Source organism: Zonotrichia leucophrys, chromosome 9, assembly GCF_028769735.1.
Source record: "Zonotrichia leucophrys gambelii isolate GWCS_2022_RI chromosome 9, RI_Zleu_2.0, whole genome shotgun sequence".
Lineage (NCBI taxonomy): Eukaryota > Metazoa > Chordata > Aves > Passeriformes > Passerellidae > Zonotrichia > Zonotrichia leucophrys.
The window spans coordinates 11,140,030-11,164,963 of NC_088179.1; the positions used below are offsets into that span (position 1 = coordinate 11,140,030).

The window sequence follows — 24,934 nt, forward strand, 5'->3', positions numbered from 1 at the left end:
CCCCCAAACAGAAAAACTCAATGTGAGGTCTACTCTTCCTGGAGCCTATTTTGTAACCTTTAGCAAGAGCTGGGAGTAATTTTTCTTCTATGTCAATTAAAATAGAATTAAACTTCAGCTGACATAGGGAAGTTTTGAGAATTTTGAGCACTTGTCCTTAATGGAATACAAAAGGACCAGTTTCTAAATTTCTTGTGAAGTGCAGTCTCTCAGAAAAGGTTTTGAGGGAAATGTTAAATGACTTTTTAGCAGTGTTTTGTTTGCAGTAAATTTGAAGTGCTTCATTTTGATTTTTATATGTAAAGTGAGAAGGTATGCAGGTGAAAATATCCTGGCCATTAAAAATGGGCTGCTTGTTCCCCACATCCTCCATCAGATGTTGCCAGTGCTCTGCCAGACAATTTACTGGTGGAAAACTTCAAGTCATTTAGTATTTGATGACCTCACTGTGCAACTGCAAACTCCTGCATCACTTGTGCTGAGGCTGCAGCTGCTCCTGTAGTGTCTGCACTGATGATTCTTCTGCTTTGCTGTGAGGTTGCACAGTTGTTCTGGCTGACCCTCTTTGTTCTGAGCAGTGCTGTGCCTTTGGGGCGCTCTGCTCTCTGCACATGGCATGTGTGTGTGTGTGTGTGTGTGTGTATGAGTGTGGAGCAGTTGCACATGTTCTGCCTGACTGTGCTGTGGGTGTACATGATTTTAGCTCCTTGTGTTCTCTCTGCAGCTGAGGTGGGATTCTGAACAGGGTTTGGTTGGGGTTTTTGTTATTGTTTCCTTTAAATTTTTGTCAGTTCAAGATTTGTAATATGCTCTATGTATTTTCTTTGCTCTTTGGTTTAGGTTTTTATTTGAAAACCAGACTCCAGCCCATGTGTATTATAGATGGAAGCTTTATTCAATTCTTCAGGCAAGTAGAATTTTCATGATAGTTCATAGCTTCAAGCATAGTGAAGTGAAATAACACCAAAGTAAAAATACTTCTGGTTTTTTTCACAGGGGGATGCTCCAACCAAGTGGAGGACGGAAGATTTCCGCATGTTCAAAAATGGATCCTTCTGGAGGCCACCACCATTGAATCCATACTTGCATGGGATGTCAGAGGAGCAAGAAACAGAAGCATTTGTGGAGGAACCAAACAAGAAGGGTGCACTCAAGGAAGAGTAAGTACCACCATTGATGGATGGTGCTGCCTTGATAGCAGGGCTGCCTGGGTTTGCCCTTGGTGGTTTTGTAGCTCTGAGGTGTCATCCCCTGAGCTGTCATGCTTGTCATAGCATTATGTACATGTCTGAGTAAGTGTCTCTTCACCTCAGTGTTTCTGCTCATACCTGTAGCTCATACATTCTTGATTTGGTTAGCTTTGTCATCACTGAACCTTTCATTCCAATGTTATGAACCCTTCATTTGAAAGGAATTAGGAAGATGAGAGTTTTTCCCCTTTTTCTGCTGCTGTCTGTAGCTGAGGATATGTAGCATCTTTCTCAACATTGTTAGGACCTCACAAACTAAACTGTTGCTGTAATCTTAAACTTACTGATACTGTTCATCAGAAATTAAAATTGGGAGCTATTGTTAATAAACAGGAAGAGAGAGATCATCAGAGTTCTTTGCTGTGAAGTGTCAGTGTACTGGGGGCGGCTGTGGCAATAGAGACCTGCTTTTCCTAATTTTGCTGCTGTTGTTACAAATGTGTTACTAACATGTGGATATTTTTTGTGTTTTATTCTTCTCATCATAATTACCACAACAGTCATGCTTCTGTAGGTTTTAATACACAGTTTGTTTCTTATACCTTCTTTTAGAAAGGCTTAGAAAAAGATTATTTAAAAAAATTTCTCTCATATGGAGGTCAGGAAAAATGTGAAGCAGTTGTTTATTTACTCGCTTTCTGAATCTAGTGTTTCTTATTTTGTAGTAGAAATGACTTGCATGCTTTAGATTTATCCATTTTGTTTAGACCTAAACTAAATCCAGAAATAGAATTACTTTATTAGTGATACTGATGTGCTTAATTAAGTATTTCTCAGGTATTTTTCCTTAATTTCTGTATGTAAGCAAGACTTGAGTGAGAATTTTTTGCACTTTATGTAATATGGACATATAAATTCACAAACCACTTAAAGAACTCAGGCAAAAGAATATAAAAATATTGAAAATTGCTTTTCTCCTAAAGATGGGAAAACAAAATACACATTGTTAAATGGAAATTCACAGAAGTACTTTTCATTTCATATTGAAAGTATTAAAATTGCTGGTATTTCAGACAGAGGGACAAACTAGAGGAAATCCTGCGTGGGTTAACACCTCGGAAGAACGACATTGGTGATGCAATGGTCTTCTGTCTAAATAATGCAGAAGCTGCTGAAGAAATTGTGGACTGCATTACAGAGTCCCTGTCCATCCTCAAGACTCCTCTTCCTAAGAAGGTGTGGAGATTTTCTGTAATCTTGTCGTTTGGGGGCAGAGCTCATGTAGCAGCATGTATGTGTAATTTACGAGCATTATTTTATAAGTTTCAGGTAGTGTTGAAATTTTATACTGAAGTGTGGTCTTGAATTTTAGTATCATCTCTTCCTGTGGAATTTTATTACATATTTTTTATTCTTTCTGAAGTTGCTTGTAAGTAATATTCTGCCTTACTGTGAAATTAAGATGAGTGAAATGATCAATTCAAATGAGAAAATTAAAAGAGGAATGCCATGATCCTCCTTTGTAGTGCTGTGGTGATATGTTACAGTAGTTAGTGCCCTGCAGCATCACAGGGGGATCATTGCCTCTTAACATGTTTATTAATACAGCTGTGCTACACCTAATTCTAATTAGGTACTTCCAGATATTGAAACTGTCTTGTATTCTTTCAGTGAAAATGTTTTTATTTTCAGTAAAATTTTTATTGAACTTACCTTAATTTGATCATTTTTATTGTAGATTGCAAGATTGTATCTAGTGTCAGATGTGTTATACAACTCTTCAGCTAAAGTTGCCAATGCTTCCTACTATAGAAAATTGTAAGTATATTTTAGGTGATTGGCTGTTAAAAAAAACCCTCTTATATTCATCTCTGTATGTACATCTCTGGATAAACGTGGTTGTGGGAAATTCAGACTTTTCTGTGCTACTGCTATTACAGACTGATGATATTTATATCTGTTTGCATGAAAATGTGTAAGATGTAGCATGTTGATAATGCAAAAAATGTGTGTACCCTATGCAAGGGACCCCTTGCATGGAGCTCCATAAAGGTGAGAATACCTGATGTGCCTCTTGGCAGAAAGAGCTGTAGATAATATTCAAGATATGGTATAGCAGATAGTTCCAGAAAAGAAGTACATTTTTTAGCAGATTTATTTTAATTAAAATGAGTGTGGTGTAACTTTCCATAAACCTTGAATAAGCTATAAAGGGATATTAATGTAGTTTATTTCTAAGTTGCTGAGAAGAATTTAGGAAAAATGTCCATGGGACAGTATCTTTGTCATATTCAGTGTTTATGTCTAGTTCCTGGAGTCTCTCTAATGTTAGGGCAGCATGGTGGGAAATGCTCAGCATGTTACAAAACTAGTGATTGCAATTGATGTTTCCTGTTGCAATGTGTCTGTGTTGTGCTGGTTTATTTTTTGCACATTGTGAGAAGCTCAAGGGAAGCCGGGCAACTGTTGCTCACTGTGCTTTCATTGAGGGCCTCACTGAATAAATTAGAATACAAGTATAACTAAGATTTTTTTAAAATACAGATTGAATTTTGAGACAATTCTTTCATTTTATTTAAGGTTGTAAAACTCCTTTTATCGTCCTCCAATCTTTCCAGGGTGTATAAAGAGACTGCAGCAGATGTGAAGATCTCCCTTCACAGTTCTGTTGTTGTCCAAGGTGATTTAATATATAGTAATCATATTTGCTTTATAGTTCAGTTCATGGCTACTATAAGGATCAGAACTTTGTGCTTTTGAGTCCTGTGTCCCAGGTATTTTCATGAATTGTGTATGTCCAGAAAACATATATTACGAAGTTTAACTAAAGAAATGTATATGTTTAATTCTAGTTTTGAAACAAAATTATGTCAGATATTCTCTGATCTCAATGCTACTTACCGTACAATACAAGGCCATTTACAGTCTGAAAATTTCAAGGTATGTATTTCATTGTTATTTACATGACATAGAAGTCACATAAATAGATGTTCCTGCACAAGAGATTGCATACTATCAGATGGCTTAGACATCAAGGTCTCTATTTAGGCTTTTAAAAGAATAATTTTCAAAAAGTTTTCTCTTTTTGAAAAGGAGAAGGAAGGAAATGAGCATCTGCCAGCTGAAGTGCACCAGTAGGTGTGCAGTTGTGGAGTTGAGAGGATATCTAATCTATCACTTGAATTGCAAACAAGGCTTTCTAGCTTTCTTACTGCTCAGGGCCACCTGTATTTCAATTTCAGAAGTGAACTTGTGTGCAAGTGCTCAGTGTGGGAAAGAAGCTCCTGGGCAGAACAGCATAAAGTTACTTCTAAACTTTGATTTTTTGCATCAGGCTTTATTTTAGAGTTCTGATAAGCAGTCTGACCATGGGTACTTGAAAGTGGTTTTGGAGGTCAAATGCTCTCTGCTTCTCATGCTTGACCCCTGTCTTTCTCTTCCTGATGTCTCTGCACTTTTTTTCTTTTTGTTTTTCAGTCAGAAGCTTTAAATACATAGCTTACAGAGCAGTTAGTTTGTCTGAATCAAGGTCTTCATCCTGGTTGTCCTCCTTCTGCTCTCAATTGCTCTAGATTGAGAATCAATTTTTAGTTATCTGCTGTTTTAAAACTTTCCTAAATTATATGATAAAGAGAGGAAGATTTCTTTAATACCTATACATCTTCAGTTACATTTAGTGTGTCAAACTTGAACTGAAACACATCTTTTCAAATATGCTTTTTAAAAAGGAAAATGATAAAATGATTTGGTTTTGGAAGGGACTTTAAAGATCTGCTGTTCCAGCCCCCTGCCATGGGCAGGAATGCCTTTCATTGAACCAGGTTGCTCAGAACTCCATCCAGCCTGGCCTTGAACACTCCAGGGATGGGGCAGCCACAGCTTCATGGGCAGCCTGTGCCATTGCCACAGCACCTTCACACTGAATAATTTCTTTATAATAGCTAATCTAAGCCAGCCCTCTTTCTGTTTAAAGCCGTTCCCCCTTTTCTTGTCACTGCCTGTCCTTGTAAGAAATCCTTCTCCAGGTGTGTTTTAGCGACTTTGGGTGCTGGAAGGGGCTCTAAGGTCTCCCCAGAGCCTTCTCTTCTCCAGGCTGAATAAAATGAAAGTAGGAACACAATTTAAGTTCAATAATATGTATAAGCCAATGTTAATTTTAGTTATTTTATTTTACTAACAGGTATCTTCTCTTACATTTGGTAGAGGCACCTGCTTTGAACATTGGGGCAGAATGAAATTTACTGTCAGGGTAGAACTGGCAACAGCCAAAATGGATAATGTAACAGGAATTTAAAGGGAAAATGAAACCCAAGTGAGATTACTTAAAATTTAGTTCCTGTATACGTATTTTTGTAAAATTACTAGTCTTCCCCAGTATGGTATCGTTGCAATATACTTCAGTATGGAACTACCTAAGAATAATTGCCTACAGTAGTAGTTCTCTGTGGTCTTTTTCCCATCACATAAAATTTCTCAATAGAAATGTTTTAGCATTTATTTTTTCCTCTTGCTTCTAGCAACGGGTGATGACATGCTTCCGAGCATGGGAGGACTGGGCAATCTATCCAGAACCATTTCTGATCAAACTACAGAATATTTTCCTGGGACTTGTAAATATCATGGAGGATAAAGAAACAGAGGTGAGTGACCTCAGGAGTGATGCCTGCAGACGGCAGGGAATAAATGTGTTAATATAAAATAGAGCTGGCAAGGATTCTTTTGCTCTCTCTTTTAGGGTGAATAAGCCTTTCTTTCTTCCAAGTCCTTGCTCCTAAATAGAGGTGTAACATATTTTCAGAAGCAAATACTGTTTATTCTGCTCTTGTGTTTCTTGCTTGTAGATTAGGTGCTGTGGTGGAGTTACATTGTGAAAGTGTTTCAGAGCAAAGACTAGTAGAGAATGACAGGTATTTCCTTTGTGCTGGAAATGCTCTGTAACACCTGTCTTTGAATTCTGAGTGGAGTTTCAGGCCTTGTGACTCTGTGGAAGAGCAGTGGGAGGGACACCTGCAATATAATTTAACTAAAGCTGATTTCTTGGAGTGGAAAAGCAGGGTGAACACACACATGAAGGACAGTGCCTGTACCTAACAAGTTAGAATACACAGCTGTATTTATAATTTCTGTGTTCCTTAAATTGGTGTTCCTGCTAAATGGTCCCTTTGTGTCAGTTGTTCATTTTACTGGTCTTGGGGAAACTTTCATATCAAGTAATGATTTATCTAATTGACTGATTTTGAGCTAAACCTCAACTAGATAGCTCTTCTTTTGAATATAGGTATTGGAAAACTTCTAGTACATTGTGGACAAATTAAAGCTTTTGCCTATAATTTTTTAAAGGAAGATATTTTTGTGTTATTTCCTCTACAATACGCAACTATACGGCTTAGCAAAAATTGTTGAAGTAGGTCTTTTGGAGGTTTCCGTATTTATAAAAGTGCTTCTTTAAAAAGAAACTATTTGATAATTGGAGAAGTGAAGAAAAGCAATATAAATTTGTGCTTGAAATAATGACTTCTTATTTGCTTTCAGGAAGTACCAGATGATCTTGATGGTGCTCCCATTGAGGAAGAGCTCGATGGTGCTCCACTAGAAGATGTGGATGGAATTCCTATTGATGCTGCTCCTATTGATGATCTGGATGGAGTCCCAATTAAATCTCTGGATGATGATCTGGATGGAGTTCCTTGTACGAAATGTTTCAACTTTCAGATTGCTTCTTCAGTCTTGCATCTTTTCTTCCTGAGTAGTTTTTAGAAATACAGCCCAGAATTGATCTGGCGTGGGGCTTTGTAAAATGTTGATTAATTTCAATATGCTCTACTGTCTTGAGATAGTAATTGCTTCAGAAACACAGGAGGTGTTTCTGATGTAACCCAGCACGAACTAAACCCTGGCTTCTTTACTTTGCAAATACTAAGATTGTATAATCCATTTCATTGTTTAGTTCTGACTGTTAGTACTTTTTGGTTTCAACTTCTGAGAAGCTTTCTAAGTTGTTTTTCTGTGTCTCTTTCTCCACCAGTGGATACAGCTGAAGACTCAAAAAAGAATGAGCCTATATTTAAGGTTGCCCCTTCAAAGTGGGAAGCAGTGGATGAATCGGAACTGGAAGCTCAAGGTTAGTTCTGAAAGTATCTTTTCTGAAGTAAACTGAAAGCATAATGTCACTTATGTAATGATTATTTTCAGCTGATCTGTATTAAAATGCTAATAGGATTCATGTAACATAGTAGGATTTTCTCTTGTAACTTGTTCACTGAATTTTTAACCAAAAAGGAAAATGGTGTGTTCTGTTATGGTTATTCTACTTTATTAACTAATCAACCTTTAAAAGTAACTTCCAGTTTATTAAGAATAAATACTGAAAACAAACAACAAAAATGTGAGCATGTGGCTGGCAGTCTTTTTAAATCTTGGTTTGAAAGATAATGTTTTACAAACTGACAAATACATGTCTGCTTTTGAAGGATTTACTGAGTATGATATGCAGTGGGAATGAGTAGCTCTGTGCATCATAAATATTCTGATAATGGGGTGGTTGAATATTTCTGTGAAATAAGTCTGTATTAAGTGCTAGATGCTGACAAATTTTACCACACTGTTATTCTTATTATATGTTATAGACTATGTATATCTTACTATAATTATATTGCAAATACTAATTTTAAGATTAAGTAGCAGCTTTTTTGTTGTTAAAATTATCCTACTGTCTCTTTTAGCCGTTACTACTTCTAAGTGGGAGCTTTTTGACCAACATGAAGAATCTGAGGAGGAGGAAATTCAAAAGTAAATACTTTTTCATTCTAATGAAAGCATACTTATGTTATGTGTCTTAGGTTGAGTTTATTGAACTCCTTATAAGATATATATGTTATTTACTACATGAGTAGATCAAAAATGAAATTTTGAAAGCAGGAAAATGAGAAAATGGAGAAAACTCAGGATTTTAGTGCAGCATGCTTTCAGCCCCCATGATTTTTTTCTAACATGATAAATTACATCTTTTGGTAGAGTTGCTAACTATAATCTTTGAATTTATGCTGATTTGAGAATTCAGCATCAAATAATAAGAGCTAAGGTAACAGTATGGAAATCTTGCTGTCAAGTATATATGAATGAATCTAAACCTCTTCCTTGTGCTGAGAGAGCACAGTGAGTCATGTTCTGAGCTGTTTCACTGGATGCTGATGGGCTCCATGCCAGCAGAAGGTGGTTGTGAGTTCTCTTTTACTTTGCTGTTCAGGCAGCTGAGAGGGTCTGTTCATGCTGTAAATACTTCCTGCCTTGCATGGAGTCCTGCAGCACTCTAGTGGCCAGCCTGGGAATATAATTTTGGGTATCTGCCATCTCTCAGGGTTATCTCCCAAAAGCAAAAGTAGTAAATATTGTTCTTCTGTTTAACTTAATATCCCTGAAGAGCACCATTACAGCACTTTGAGCTTCTGCTGAAGGAGTGGGTTTGCTTTTGTAGCTGAGATAGATATGTACTTAATGACTGTAAATTTCATGAGTTCTTCTGCACTGTGTTTCTATGAAAAGTGTAAATTGTGTGAATCATAAAAACCAACAGTTAATTAAATGAGAAAGATCTGTCTCACAGATGGAGACTAATTTGTAGCTACACGCTTACATAATTTAACAGATTTCAAAACTAATAACTAATCCTAGAGACTAAGTAAGAGAAATAGTACATTTCATATATACTTAAGAGATCTGTGACATCTCAGTTAATTCTGTGTGTTTTCTGTAAAGTCAAGAAGAAGAAAGTGAAGATGAAGAAGACACACAGAGTTCTAAGTCAGAAGAACAGCACATGTATTCAAACCCTATTAAAGAGGAGATGCCTGACTCCAAGTCATCAGTCAAATACTCAGAAATGAGCGAAGAAAAGCGTGCCAAACTCCGAGAGATAGAGGTGAGCATGGGGTGTTTTGTGCCACCCTTCTGTACCTTCCCAGTTCTCAGCCCACCCTGAGTTCTCTACATACAGCTGGGAGGGTTTTTTTCTGCAGTAGTTATAGTCCTATAATATATAATGGATTTTGTTGTAGTCTGGTGTATTTTTGTAAAGGTTGGTTTGTTCACACCCTCACCTTGCCTGGTTTTGATGTTTAAAATAATGAATGAAAAAATGAAGAATAGAGTCAGGGCATATTGCCTGTTGAGAATGACTGTTCTTTTTAAGTGTTCTGTTTCAGTACCACTGTAGCTTTAGATCACTTGGATACCCTTACACTTTGCTCCTCTTGGAAAATTAACTTTTGGGATTAACTTTTGGGTGTAGCCTTAGTCCTGTACCTTTCTTGTTTTTTCTGTTTCTTGCCTTGAAGTATCTGTATTTTATTGCATTTAAAAGTGTTTCTTTTCACTGTCTCAGCCATGAATCAAAGAAGTAGATAGAGCTAACCCATGTAGTCATGAGTTGGAGGTATTCTAATTGAAGTCCTACATGCAGTTCATAGGGCTCAGGATTCTCTCCTTTCTCCAAGCACAGGTGTTAGTGTAGCTGTTCAGCTTAACCAGCTGAGGTTGTTCTGGCTTTGTTCTGGCTTCTGAGCTTGTGCTTGACTGAAAAGGCAACTAGAACTGGAATTTAGCATGAGCTTTGGGTAGCAGTGAAGCCTTTCTGCCATACACTGCCATGTAAAATCGGGTTTTAAATTGCACATGACTTCCTGGCTTGTATTCAATATTCAGACCCAGGGGTACATTGAATATCAGAATTGTTCTGTTCAGTGCATTAAAATGATATTAAGAAGTTGCTAAATGCTTATTGCAGTTGTAGCATCTCCAGATGACAGGTAATTACCTGGGTAATGTTTGGAAGGTGGAATTGTGGCTGCCTACCTGTTCATGCTGTACTGTGCTAGTTAGCTAAAATCAGACATTAGCAAAGCACCATAATATTCTTCTGAAATGTTCAGCCAATAATATTTTTGAATGTAACAAATGTTGTTTCTCTTAAATATGCCTCTTTTTAACTATTCAGATTTTATTAAAATTAATAGACTCTCACTAAGCACTTGGAAATCTCTTGCTTTGCACAGCAGTTTGATAGTTCCTGATATACAGCCATATTAAGGGAATAAATTCTGAATGTGAGAAGCTGAATGGGATTTATGTCTGACCTGACTCATGGTGGCAGTATCTTTGTAGGAAATACATGATGTCAGACTAATGAAAGTACAAGTGAAACTAATTTTCACGTTGCTGTAATATTGATTGTAGCAGTTATGGAAAGAGCTCCTTTCACACTGAGTATCTGTTTTGCTGACATTATCTTGGCAGTTGTGGAGGCAGATTAGGTAGTGATTTGCTTTACTATTGTCAGTTTTACACTGCACAAGTGTTTTTAAGCTCTTTCAGCAGTGTATTCTGTCAGTAAAAGTTTTAGGTGGCAAATGCTTGAGTTTTTCAAGTGCATGCTTCCATTTTCTTCTTTTTGGTAAGTAAATTACCATTTTGGTTTCAGACTTTTGGAATTGCCTGAGGAGGAGAAAAATTTTTTTGCTTTTGAGAACATTTCAGACACTATGTAGGAGTACTTAAAATTTTCCTCAAGTTTGTCATTGACAGGAAAGTACTCCCTGTACTTCTTCAAAGCATTTACACTCATGGTTTCTTCTTTGTATGTACCCAATCCGTGCCAAAACCCACATCCATTATTAAATTTGAGGAAAGGAGCTGAGGAAAAAAACAACCAATTACAAGCTTTTACAATTATGCCAAGTAATAGGCATTGTAAAAAGTGTTGTGTAAAATACTTGGCAAAAAAATTGGTGAAGTTTAATGCTCCAGCTGCACAGTCTACACAGTGACTGCCAGGGAAGCTAGAAAACTTTTTTTTTCATGCATTTTTTTGAAATTCATTAATAAAGCAACAGTTCTTTCTCTTGGCACAGTTAGTAAATTAAGCTTGTTAGCTGGAAGGAGAAGTGAAGTAAGAAACAAACTTTGGCCTCAGCCATTAGACTGGTGCCATCAGAGGAGGCAAGTTGGTAACCTTTTGTTTGCTTCCCTCATGCCCCTGGTAATCCTTCTATTTCCTGAACCTAGCAGGAGCAGAGCATTTCCTATAACACTGAAGAACAGTGATTTCTTGACATTTTTTAAGTGTGGGAAGACTGGCACTTTGCTGTATATTATAACTCAAATTTCAGAGTGGTCTTTATGGTGCTTTGTGTGTCTTTCTTCCTCCCTGAGACATGTAAAAAAAACTGTATTCCTCTTTGTAAAGAGACTGAGTGCTATGAAGTGGTGAAAAAAATGAGAATTTATTATTTAAATTGTTCATTAAGCATGTTCCCTTAGAGTGTAGGTAAACTCACAGACAAAATGAAGCAGCTCAGTCCTCTTTGGACCTTTCTCTAGGGTATCTCACTTCTGCCTCCACCTTGCTGCACAAATTTTGATAATCCTTCTCCAAACAAAAATGCAAAGCACAGGCTTCATCTGCAGCAGGAGGCAGGCTCATCACAAGTTCTGACATATTGGTGCTTCCAAAAGGGTTAAAGAGGATTTTAGTCCTTTTTAGTAGCTGGCTTTCCTCACCTTTGTGCCGGCCACCCGAAAGCAGAGTCGGGCTGAGGGAGGAGGTGGGTGGGGGTGAGGGTTCCTGCTGGGCCTTGCTGCTGCCCCCCCAGCTGCAGGGGACAGGGGTGGGTCCTGTTACACCCTCCTTGGGCTGTGCTCTGCCACTGCCTCCCTGCACAGACTCACACCAAACACCCCTGCCCCCTCATTGCTATTGAAAGTCCATTCATCTTTCTACCCAGAGCCACAGAGATTTTCCTGCCTGTCACAAAGGACAGGTGTGTACCTTTGTCAAGAAGTTCCATACAGTTTCCATTATTTCTTTCTCTGGATTATCGTGCTTAGTGTGCAGAATATTCAACTTTTGGGTATTTTTTTGTCAGGTCACAGGAGTATCTGGAATTATCACTAGAACAAAATATAACCCTTTGGTTTTTGCAGTCTGTGGAGGTCTCTGTAGCTGGCTCATTTAAGGCTACTGCAAAATGGCATAAAGACACCCTATTAAATATCCTATTAGGCCTTATTGTGGCTTAATAACAACAACAGATGAGACAAATTGGCTTTTGTTTAGCCAATAGTTTTGCAATTTATAGTAGTTTTTTCTTGAAGGTGATGACTACTCAGAAGATTCTGGTCTGTTTTAAATCTTTGACTCTATTTCTGTTCTACGTGAAGCCAAAAGCAAGGAAATGCTTAGCTCCAAGACACATGGCAGCCTGAGAGTGTGATGGAGCAGGCCAGAGGGCTCTGTGGCAGAAGAGATACTTTACATGAGTATGTCAGTATGTCTGTCATCTGTTGTTGATAATATTGTAGCTGCAGAAATGCCACTACTTACAGACTTGCTGGAAAAATCAAGCTTTCAAAGAAATACTTTGCTCTGCTTCTGGGGAAAGGAATAACAGTTGTTTACTAGTTTGTATGTATAACAAGGCAAACAAACAACAACAGCATCAACAACAAACAAAACCAGAAATCCAGTAACAGCCTTCTGTTGGCTGTCAGGCACCTTCCCCTCATGATCCTGCCATGGCTGGAGTCTGGGGAGTGTTGAGTGAGTTGTTAGCACAGTGCAGCCTTTCCTGTTTTTCTCTCTTTTCAAGGCACCTGCTAATGACCACCTTCAGCCCCCACTCCACCCTCAGTTTCTGGAGGAGCTGCATGCAAATAATTCCTCTTGCCATTTTAAACTTGCTGCCAGCAGTGGGTTGTGTGCTATGCATATCAGCATCTTTTGCATCTGTTGAGCTTATTAAATCAGGTGAAGCCTGTTGTTTGGATTACTAGTTTATTTTCATCTCAGGTTACTTTGGCCTATAGATTTAGGCTTCCTTGCTTTCAAATATGATTAAACAGAGATTGTCACAGCTTTGTGGCTAAAAATGTAAAGAAACATCTTATGAGGATGGAGGTGTTTTGTGGACTTCTGTTGGTTTTTGGTTTGGTTTTTTTTGGGGTTTTTTTTTTTTTGTTTTTTAAACTATATGGGTTATTTAGTTGAGAAAACAGAGTTAAAATCTTATGGGCATATTCATGCCATGACAGCCCAAGAGGCTTCCTGGATCAGCTGAGCCTCCCTGCACTCCTGCTCTCTGGTACTGAAGGTGCTGAGCAGCTGCTGAGCTTGGAGTTTATGTGCTGGTAGGAAATGCTATCCTGATTTCTTTGCAGAACAGGGGGTACACAGTGATACTGAGTGTATGGTTCCAAAAGGTATTTGTGCCTTTGAAACTCTGCTTTTAAAGTGGGGGAACAAAAACATGCCTTTGTAGAAGATGGTATGTGACAAATGATGGTGACAGTTTACCATTGGCTGAATTGTCAGAAAAAATGCTCAACTGCAGGTAGAGCAGGCTCTGTGAGTGAGGGAGGAGACAGAAGTTTACTGTGGTATGAGATAACAGTGCTTTTTAAAAATTTTATTTTATGTCTTTTTTCCCCAAAGCAAGTTGTTCCTTTATATTTGAGACTAAAATGAAAAATGTGGTGTTGGCATAAGCTCTGTAACTGAAGGGAAAGGGGATCTTGTTCAAAGTAGTGTTATCCTTGCTTGGGTTTTGTGTTTCTTAACATACTCATGATTAGGTTGTGATACCTTTCCTTTCTGTCAGTAATTGGAAGGGCTGATTAGATCCAGTCTGCTGGATTTTTGAGAGGGAAGAAAAAACCTGTAGAGTTTGATTTTGTGACTACTTCATATTAGGGAATTGAGGACCTGGAGAATGAGAATCCTTTCAGTTAATCAAAATGGACACAGTTGCAAAGTCTTTTCCTTTGTGTGTTTTCAGTGTGGAAGAATTAAATATTTTCAGAGAGAGAACAACTTTGTTTGCTAAAAATAAAAGGTCAAGCACTGAAAAAATCTACTCATATATAGAATGTCAGTGTTGGAACAGGATGTGCAGGAGGGTCAGAGCATGAACATTGGGAAGAGGGCTGACGTGCAACCTGAAAGCTCTTCCCTCCTTCCCCAGAAAAGAGACACCTTCTCCTCCAAAAAAACTGAATGATTGTTTGTACAAGGACTTGTCACTAGGAAGAAAGAATGACAAATGATACGAGATGTGAGTGAAGTTTCATGATGTGAATCAACTTGGAGAAGGTTTTAGTTCATCTAGACCAAAAACCCCAAACAAAACAATACCAAAACAACCCACCAAAAAAAAAAAAACCCACATGGAGAAATTCTAACATTTGCTTAACTTTGTGACTCTGTCAGGGATACTGCAGCAGATTTAGTGTTACATTTAGCAGCACTTGGGAACTGAATTAGCTTGCTGAGCTTGTTAGCACATGAAAAAGTATTATGTTAGTAAAAATCAGTTCTTTCAAATCAGGCACTCTGTGCAAACAACCCTGAAGAGGAGCTGCATTGTTTTATGTCCTAATTATGTCAGTCATTTGATTTTAACTTTCAGGGTTAAATGGAAAAAAAGGCTGTTTCCAAAGGAAACTTTGAAATAGACAAGAGAAGTTGAAAGAATATATTGACACCTGCAGTACATGATTTCATTTTGAAAGAAAAAAAAAAAACAGATAATGACCCAAGAAATACAAGGGTGCAATGTACTAATGATGGGGGCAGAATTTAGTAGAGTAACAGAAAAAAATTCCCTCTATTTTTAGTTCTCACCACGTCTGTAAACAACTGCAGGTGCCTGCAGATGAGTGTGTGGTTTTGGTACTTAGATCCAGTTTAAATAAATTTCGTATCTCTGTGCACAAGCTTGTATAGAAGGAATGAAGAATACAGATTATATGTAATGGAAATTTCATTTTCAGCCACCTGCCTAACTGGATTATAATAGGTCAAATAATCTAATGATCAGTATTATTTTCGCAGCTTAAGGTGATGAAGTTTCAGGATGAGTTAGAGTCTGGGAAGAGACCCAAGAAGCCCGGCCAGAGTTTTCAGGAACAGGTTGAACACTATAGAGACAAGCTGCTCCAGAGGGTAAGAACTGTTCTTCGTGTTTGCCTCTGATTCTGTGATAGGCTTCTATTGAGTTTATTGAATGTAAGGTGGCTGTAAACATAACAACACATGGTTCTTGTTAAAATACTGCTGCAGTGTCAGTCTGCATGTCTAAGTCCCAGTGCTTTCTGCAGAATACATACAATCTCCTTTTTTAATCCAAGTCCTGTTGTGTTTCCACTGCACAGCTGGGTACCACAGCCTGAACAGAAACCTTAGAGACCCCTCTGCATCTACTGCATGAAGCAAACTGTTAGTGTGGGAAAGGAAAGGAAAGGACAGCTCTCAATTGAAGCTGCTCATCAGACTTCTGCTTTTGCTTTTAGTAATTGATCTGCTGCACTAAAGGCTTCCCAAGGAAGGGAGAAAATAGTTTGAAGCAGTGTATCTGTTTCTGATTCTCCAGTGTCTAAGCTTCCTGAATAATTCCAGCTTGTCCATTCACCCAAATGTGACTAATTCTGTACCATGACCATTTTTAGGAGACCTCTCTGGACTGTGAAGTCAGAGTGATTTTAAAAGTTAACATCTTATATGTGATGTGATCTCAAACCTTTGAAACATAATGAGAGAACAACCTCTTTGGACATTGCATATAGTGAGGGAGGATAAATGACAGTTGCTTTTCTCATCTGGTTTAGAGCCTGACAGGTCACTGATGGAATTAGGTACCCATGCAGTTCCTTGGAAGTTAAACACAAATGAGCAGTTTCCACCAGGGGTTCTTCTGTCACTTGTTATTTGCATTATTTGGTGCTCAATATCTGACTGATTCACAGTACCTTGAAGAAAAAGACTTTTAAAAATTAGGTAAACTGATCCCTGAAGGAGATGCACACATTGGAGGTTAATGTTTGCAGTTAAGACTTTATAAGGCTTTTATAATTTTCTTTCTAAATGTAGTTGTATTGTAAAACATTCTACTTTCTTGGTGGAAGTGTAAGTAAGTTTTCTTACTTTTCTGTAAAATTATTTGTACACTAAGGACAGAATGCTTAGTGAGACAGTAGCTTAAACAAATAGAAATTGATAATAACAGTCCTGATAAAATTTTAGATGCCTTGTGTTGAATTAGTTCAACCAGCTCACAATATTTTTGATTTTTAATAATTGTCTCTTTTACTCTCAAGAAAGAAAGAAATATTTCTTACCATCATTGAAAACAATGGTAACTCTGTTGTTAAGGGAATAACTTCATCTTTTGCTTTAATGCCATAATAAAGTTAGTTTTTGTAACAGGAATGTAATACTGATCCTGATTACATTTCCCATGAACTTGGTGGTTGGTTGTTCTTTTTTATCAGACTTACAATAAGCTTTCCAAGAGTAATTTCCCAGCAGCATTGTATATTGTTTAGAGACTAGAAACTTTATTCTTATTTATCAAGATGAAATATGTAGTTATGCTGTCAAGTAAACCTGGCACATCTTGAGAGTGCAGTGGTTTTAGAGCTACCTAGCAGCAGTTTGCAAGAATAGGTGTAAGGATAAGGACACTTGCAGGTTTTACTGCTGAGCCTTCCCAGTAAAAAGAACTTGAGACTAGATGAGGTTTAATGTCCTGGTATTTCCTGCACTTTGGTTACCTCCTCTCCTTCCCTGCTTTTATTTATTTTTATTTTTTTCCACCATCCCTCCTTTCTTCCATTGAGCTAAATCACCCCTTCTTTATCTTCTTTATGGGGTATGCAGGGAATATCTGTTTATTTTTTGTCATGGAATTGATTTTTTAAATGAATGATCAGTTCTAAAAACCACAGCATCTGATCTCTGTGTTCAGACTTGCTGATGAGCTTTGTTTTTGTGTAGTTAATTTTCTATTTGACAGACTCAGTGTGCTCAGGATATATATTTTCTCTCACAACGGTCCTATTGATACCTACAATTTGACTATAGTCATTTGTTTTTGACAGAGTAGATGTTACTGCAGAATCTTGCTTGTGTTTTTGTTTTGTCTTTAGATAACTTCTAGTTATGAGTGTATATCAATTTTTAGTATGGATTAATATGGGTGACTGCATATGTTTAAAGTAGAAAGAGGTTCCTGGTATTCTTCCATGTTTAATTTAGTTTAGAAAATGTATTACAGCTGTAAGATTTCGCTGAAATTGGTAACACTGAAGACTGTTCATTTCCAGTTAGATACTCAGATTTTCTCACCCAGGCTGATATCCCTCATGTTTTAGTTAGTTTGTGTAACAGTAAATGTTTGTGCTGTGTCCCAAGCAGGAGGAAAGGCCCAAAGAGCTGGGAGGGTGTGACCATTAGTTCAGATCATGTGCTGTGATCCATCAGTGCTCACTGCTTTTATGCTGTTTGTCATTGGCTTGATTGCCTCTAATAATTACTCACACCTTATCTGAAATCCTGATCCTTCTAATAATCTAGGAAAAAGAAAAAGAGATGGAAAGAGAACGGGACAGAGACAAAAAGGACAAGGAAAAGTCTGAGACCAGGTCCAAAGATAAGAAGGAAAAAGAGGAATGTACACCAACACGAAAAGAGAGGTATGGCTCTTGTTGGGCTGAAGTGGATGGAAGGAAAACCCTCACAGTATCTTTGCAGGCAGTGGCAGCCTTGAAATTACCTTGTATCACACATCTGATATTAAAAGAAAAACACAGAACCACCCAACAAAACAAAAAACCAAACAAAACCCATGCTTTGGCTATTAAAACATGCTCCAAAATGTTAAAGGAATTGTCATTTTTGACAATTGACAAGTGGGGTCCCTTTGAACAGAGCTGCCCTTTGGCTCATTTATGCCCTGGGGAAGCATGGACTGATGATTACCAGTTGCAGAGGGGGTTAGTTGTCTTGTGGCAGTGAAGTGAATTGCCTGCAGTGCCTCAGAGCTGTCCTGAGGACTGGCCACAGATGGTGGGCAGTGCTTGCAGTGGTGCTGCACAGATGGTGGGCAGTGCTTGCAGTGGTGCTGCACAGATGGTGGGCAGTGCTTGCAGTGCTACTCCTGCACAGATGGTGGGCAGTGCTTGCAGTGGTGCTCCTGCACAGATGGTGGGCAGTGCTTGCAGTGGTTTCCTCTCCCCCCCCAGTGCAGATCCTGAGCAGCTGGGCTTGGGGCAGCTGATGGGACACCGATCTTCTGATGCTTGCATAGCCAAACTCTGCCGTGGTTTAGGTGTAGCTCTGGTAAAAGGCCTTGCTTTTCAGGGAGCTGTGACAGAACGTGTTTACCATTCCACCGTCATTATTACCAAATGCCTCACAGGCCTTCATTTTTTTTCAAGCAGAGAAAATCTGTTGCACACGTTACACTTGATTTTTTGTTTTAATAATAAAAAGCCTACAATCCCTTAATTACTCACCAGTTCCTGCCATGCCACTGGCTAAAGCACGTGCCTGCGGGGGGGAGCCGTGTCCTGACCGTGTTTTCCTGCCCGCAGGAAGAGGCGGCACAGCGCCTCCCCCAGCCCGTCCCGCAGCAGCGGCAGCCGCCGCGCCAAGTCCCCCTCGCCCAAATCCGAGCGCTCCGAGCGCTCCCACAAGGAGAGCTCCCGCTCCCGCTCCTCGCACAAAGACTCTCCCAGAGATGTCAGTAAAAAAGGCAAAAGGTGAGCTGGTATCTTCTCTGGTTCAGGGAGCTGGTGGGTGTGCTTGCCTGGGCTTTGGGGGGCGAGGGGGTGTTTGGCAGAGCGCATTTGATACTCAGGTACTTTCTCTCCCAGGATCTTTAGTGCACGTTCCTCATTAATGCCTTTGAGCACTGGGGTTGGAAATCCACACAGCCTCCTGCCCTGATAATCAGCTCCAGATTCTCCTCTGCTGGGGTTTTTTTACCTGTTTATTTACCTATTTACCTGTTTACTGGTGATTTTAAGAAATGCTGCTTTAAACCAGAGTACCTTGCTGCCTTCTTAGCTTTTTATTTTCAAAGGATAAATCTCTGTAGCCCTATAAGTCCTGTAGCACTTCTGTAGAACCTGTCATATTGGAGTGACCATGCAGCTTTTCACTGATGATCAGCTTACATGAAGCTCCTCACTCCCATAGTTTGTTTTTTAAGGGAAAAAAAAAAATCAGATACTGCTTATGGGGTTTTGTTTCTGAGCTAGATATTTCCTAACCTCTGACACAAATATTTGTCTTTAGTTAATGTTAAACTTGAGGTGAAATTTTATTATTCTGCTAAAGCTGCTGTATCTTGAAAGTTCACCTTCCACTTCTTTTAGAGGTACAGAATATATTACAGATGTAAAATTCCTCAGTCAGGCTGAGGAATACTCCTGTGATGGTGTTGAAAAAATCATTGCACATAACTACATAACTGTTCTTGTGCTTAATTTATATAAAGATTTCAAACAAAAGTAGAAGAGTAGTTGAGATTTTTTTTAGAGTTAATATGATGCTCATTCAGGTTTCATTATCTTAGATCAATATATTAGGTTTGGATTAGATGACAGTAAATTTATTGTGTCCCTTCTTTTTCTCTGGGGCTGCATCACATTGTGAATATGCTTGATGAGAATCAAAAGTATTTCACAATTGAACAGTTTTTCATTTCTCTGTGGTCACAGGCTGCAATTCATACAAGAGCCAAGCTGGCTGAGGCTTATGGGAAAGGCTGTGAGTTCCTGATGTGGGTTTAAGGACATGAGTGTGTGTTATTATTCATGTGGGTCCTAAGCACTGAAGTTAAGCCCAAAATACTCTCAAAACCTTACAATGTAAAAATGGCCTTTTTCTTAAAAGCAAGATATCATCCTGTAACTTTCATTGTTAGGGAAGATTTTTTCTGCCTCGTTTGGCTCAATAAATGAATACAAATAACTTCAGGAAAAAGTGCTTTCTCTATTAATATTTGATTTTCTTTTTTTTGGCAGGTCGCCCTCTGGCTCCAGGACACCCAAAAGATCAAGAAGATCACGATCCAGATCCCCTAAAAAGTCAGGGAAAAAATCCAGGTCTCAGTCCCGTTCTCCTCACAGATCTCACAAGAAGTCAAAGAAAAGCAAACACTGACAATGTTAATATTTTTTATGATGCTGTCACTTACTGGAAATGCGGTTTTGTTTTTGTGCCTGAACAGTCTGTTTAAAAACAAAAAAGCATTCCTGATTTTTTTTTTTTGTGAATGCACGTGTATACTCATGAGTATCGGCATCTGTAGACCTGTCATTGTTTTATATTGTACAAAATATCTTCATTGTGACTATTTCCCAAAAGAAACATTTTTGTGTTTAGAAGTTTCATCAGAAATGTGTGTAACTGATCTGCTGGCAGTAGTGATATTTTGTTTTTAGAATGTTGTGACATAGCAGAAATAACCCAAATGTTCCCCCTTTTTGTAGCTTTGACAATTTGAATTAGATTTCAAATAAAATCTGAACAGAAAATGAAGGTGTTGTTTTCTTGCCCCGGTGGTGATGCAGATCCCCGAGGGGGTGCAGGTTTGTTTGGGAGTGCTGTGTCTCAGGCTGGGGTGCTGGATGGGTCAGTGCAGCGTGGCTCTGTTCTGTTCTCATGGTTTGGCTCCAGGTACAGGCACCTTCTGTGGATGAGCTTTCTTTCCTGCTCTGAGATTTTACTGTAAGAAGAGTCCAGCAGTCTGGTACCTACCCTGATAAGCTTTACAGGTAAATCTTTGCTTCCTATGTCTGCATTTTAACCACAGGGAATATTTATAACAGCACTGTGATGTTTTTGTTCATTTTCACAAAAGGGCCTCTGCAAAGACACATCCTCTGGGGGGGTGTGTGTGTAGCATATGTGTCACTGATGTCTCAGTAACAAGCCACCTTTGTGGCACTCATGGGGAGCACCAAAGGACAGCAGGCCTGAGGCTCTGTGAGTTTTTACATATAGGTACAATAATTGCAGCCTTCAGTACTCTTGTTTTCTAAAACTGATTTTTCCTGCAAAAGGACAGCTTTTACATTATCTTACTGAATTTATTCCTCTGTGAAAATTCTTCAAGATGGGAAAAGTTAAATTTTACTACATATTTATTGATATTTTTGATTCAAGAGGCTGTTTAACTTCTTTTTTTCATATTAGGATTTCGCTTCTCCAAACCTGTTCTGTGTGTTTGGCATTGATGTGGCTTTGAATTGCATCACCTCCTCACCATGCAACCTTTCTGTGGGTGGGAGAGGGGGAGGGAGGAGAAACGGGGAGGTTTCAGTGTTTATATGTGGAGGTGTGGGGAGATGGAAATAAAATTCTAAAATCTAAAGGGACTTGGCCTCTGGTGAGCTGTTTGTAAAAGCCAAAGCTGTGCTGAGCTGCAGGCACAGAGGGCTGCAGGATGGCCTGCTGCTTCATTGGTGTGTCCCCAGGCTTGTCACAGTTAGAGATTTGTAAATGTGGTGGGGAAAACCAGTTGGACATGTAAATAGTGTCACTGGCTGCACCTCCAGAGGCAACATCTAAAGGGGCTTACAAAAAAGAAAAAAAATTTCTCTTTTTTCCCCAGTGAGAGACATTGTTATAAGATTATGTAAATTGTTGCATATGTGATGCAACACATCACATATGTGATGTTTGCTAATGAGAACTCTGCAGTGATCCGGAACACTGAAAATATGAAGAGTGCATACATACTGTAAAGACTTTCTTAGAATAGTATTGAATAGATGCATTGATAATAAGAAAAGAATACACCTTTTATCTGTTTATAATACATTATAAAGAATCTCTTTTAGAAATATGCAGAGTTTATTTTTTGTATTTTTTTCCCTCCTGTAACATAAGATGTTTCAGGATAGGATTCAGCAGAGATTTTGGTTGCTAAACTATTATAAACAAATTCATTTTTTTTTCTTAAATGCTATGTATTTATACCTGGCACAGATGAGATGAGGGTTTCTAAAAGAAAAGTAGGTACTAAAATCAGTTGAGGACAGGGAGAATCCTAACTGTGCAGTGGGAAGACGATCACTTCAGATCCAATTAACTTCATTACTTTTATCTTGTAGCTGTTTATAAATGCAGGAGTGATAAATGTCAGTGTTCTGGGTCAAGTGGGACTACAGATGCTTTGCCACATAAGTATTTTATCTGCAGAATTGATTGTATATTTCATTTAATAGCTAAAACCCCTCAGGGTAGAAAATCACTTAGCATTTCAGGTACTTTTCAATAATTAATTTTCATTTCAGCTTTTACAAAATTCTCATCAGTGATTATGGAAAGCTTAAGCCAAGTAGCAAGAGAGCTAAAAGAGCACACCCATTACGGTGTATTTTGTAACTGCTCTATTATGCAATGCCCTTTTCAGTAATCTGTTCTCTCAATACCATTGCCATACCTCTTGTTCTTTGCTTCATGTCCTGGGCTCAAACAGCTGCTCTTACCCAACAGTCTCATAAAAGCAATTAAGAATCTGTATCTTTTACTGAATTGCCTGGACTTCTTTGCCCTGTAGAAAAAAGTATCTTTTGATCTTGCTTAGTCCTAATTTCCTCCTGCTTTTGTACTTTTGTTTATAGCTTGGCTTTTCCACAAAGAGAAGCGGGAAGGGGGCGGTATCTGCTAACAAATATTTTGTAAAAGATGCAAAGTATTATTGAAGATTTAGAATCAGGCTGCTTATGAAATTCATTTTTCTTTAGGTCCCATTGCAGTGACAAGGTACAGTCACCGTGTGCCATTACTATGGGACTTGTGTTCTGCAGCATTTTGGGGTGAAGTGCTGAGTGGGTAATGTAAAGAACTGATCTGGGATTCAGGAGGTCGCATTCAGATGAAGCCTTGTGAAATAGTCCTGTCCTGAGGAGGTGTGGTCCTGTGTCTGCCGATGGTTTCTGTGCCTGTAGAGGGAGAGGGAGCCCATTATCCTGTGAGAGAGTGTGTGTGTCCAGCTCTTCACTCTGGGAGGGCGTGGAGACACGAGTGGGTAACTGGCTCCTCTCCTGCCCTGCCTCAGGGAAACCAGAGGGAAATGTTCCTGCTTCAGTGTTCAGGCTTGGCCAAAGCAGAGAAAGTGAGTGTAGTTTGTACAGCCTGGTTCTGGCCTGGCTGGGAGCCCCTGTGCAGCCTGGAACAGAGTGGGGTGGCCTTGGGAAGGGAATGTCCCTGCTCTGTTCCCAGATCTGTGCTGATGAGCTCCGGTGAAGCCTGCCCTGCCCTCCTGCAGATCCCCATGTTTGCAGGAGAGCCTTCAAGGGACACAGCTGTGGGTGCATCTGCTCTGACCCCGTCCTGCCCCGGCGTGTCCCCACAAGGCTTGGTCAGCTCAGTGCTGACTGTGGGCCCTGTGCTGCTGCAGAAAGCTCCATAGTACATGGAGCCTCCTTGCAACAACTAAAATCTTCCCAGTGTTACAGAAGTGGTTGTCTCTGAACTGCCTTTTTTAAATTCTGGCTTCCTTTGACTTCCCTGCACAACAGCTGTGTGGATTTTTTCTAATGCTGTTTGAGGAAGAGTTGGTTTCTGAGCATCAGTGTCAGGTTATTATTCAGACACTGTACATGTGCATGTGGTCCTCCCCACCTCCCCTCTGCAGGTATTGAAGTGTAAGAACCAACAACCACTTAGGAAGAAGGATAACAATGTTTCCCAAAGCATCTGTTTAGAATTGCAGCTATTGCTGATGTGGGTTCATCTGTCCTGGTGACACGAGAGCAGAGAGCTCATGAAACACCTTAAAAACCAGAATCTTGGGATGAGAAAAGCAAGGTCAGCCACAAATGGCAAATCTGCTCTGACTCTATAATCACTGAGGCAGTAACAAAAATGCAAAAAGTTACAGATAACAACTAAAATGCTAATTTAATTCTGTCCAAATCTCTTTCCCCTGTAGAATACAGAAGTCTTAAACAATTGCATACTGTTTTTTCCTCCACCTGCTTCTGTCTGTGCAGTATTGGCTTTCGTGGGTGAGCCTGTGCCATTTGCCACTTCTGATGTCTGGTCTTGTGCTGGGATGTTCTGCAGTGTGACTCTGTCATAAGCTAGAAACTTTTCTGTTTGTGGTTATTTAAAGAGGAAATGGTAATTTCACAGGGACTTTTTTGTCTTACTTGCTTTTGGGTTTGTATTTTATACAGAAAATTTTCCAATTGACATGGCAACAATAAAATTGTCAGTTTGCTGATTGCCAGAAATGGATTTCTTTTTAACCTGGAAGAGAGCAGTGTTGGTGCCTGTTCCACATGAACAGCTCCTGGGCCTCGGCAGCTCTTGTGCTGCTCGGTGCTGTTCTGCCTGTGCTGTCCAGCCCTGATGGCTGCTCTGTTCCTCTGTCAGCAGTGACCTCGGTGCTCCTCTCACTCATTAATGAGGCATGGGCTGCTGCTCTGCTTGTCTGTGTGAATCTCCCTTGAACAAAGCAAACTCCCACCGGGGGCTGCTGCTGGACAGGGAGATGATGAGCAGCTCGTTAGCACTGGCACAGGTTTGCAGGAGCCCACAGGGCGTGGAGCTGGGGGTGCTGTACTGGGACCTGGAGTGCTGTGGCAGGGCCACTGTCACCCCCTGGTGCTGTTCTGGGGCAGGTCCTGTTCCAGCCCTCCCTGTCCTTCCTGCTGCCTTGTTTGACAGCTTGCCTTGTGGCAGGGGTGAGTGGGCTCCCAGGATGAGGTGCAGGGCAGGATGTGCAGAGCTGGGGCCATCCCTCAGCAGCCATGAGCTGTTTCCTCTGTGCCTCTGTCCTTGTCCCCTTTGCTCCAGGGACACTTGAACCCAGCACTCAAACCTGAGAGGAGCAAATGCCTCCAAGGTAATTGAGGTTCTGCAAGATCTGTGAAAGATGAAAAAGAGGAAGGAG

The 24,934-nt window shown here is 39.5% G+C and overlaps 1 protein-coding gene across 9 annotated transcripts in view; it reads left to right on the forward strand.

The window, feature by feature from the left end:
* Positions 1-20,561, forward strand: part of U2SURP (U2 snRNP associated SURP domain containing) — a 42,049-nt gene extending 21,488 nt beyond the window's left edge. For all 9 annotated transcript variants that reach the window (XM_064720568.1, XM_064720567.1, XM_064720560.1 and 6 more), the window contains 14 exons: positions 841-907; positions 997-1,160; positions 2,264-2,426; positions 2,929-3,008; positions 4,043-4,130; positions 5,708-5,830; positions 6,723-6,879; positions 7,216-7,311; positions 7,913-7,979; positions 8,946-9,108; positions 15,073-15,183; positions 17,593-17,711; positions 18,612-18,779; positions 20,049-20,561. In XM_064720568.1, the coding sequence (XP_064576638.1) occupies positions 841-907; positions 997-1,160; positions 2,264-2,426; positions 2,929-3,008; positions 4,043-4,130; positions 5,708-5,830; positions 6,723-6,879; positions 7,216-7,311; positions 7,913-7,979; positions 8,946-9,108; positions 15,073-15,183; positions 17,593-17,711; positions 18,612-18,779; positions 20,049-20,187 (1,705 nt within the window). In that variant the 3' untranslated portion in view covers positions 20,188-20,561. The remainder of the gene's footprint in view (positions 1-840; positions 908-996; positions 1,161-2,263; positions 2,427-2,928; positions 3,009-4,042; positions 4,131-5,707; positions 5,831-6,722; positions 6,880-7,215; positions 7,312-7,912; positions 7,980-8,945; positions 9,109-15,072; positions 15,184-17,592; positions 17,712-18,611; positions 18,780-20,048) is intronic.
* Positions 20,562-24,934: the final 4,373 nt, after the last annotated feature.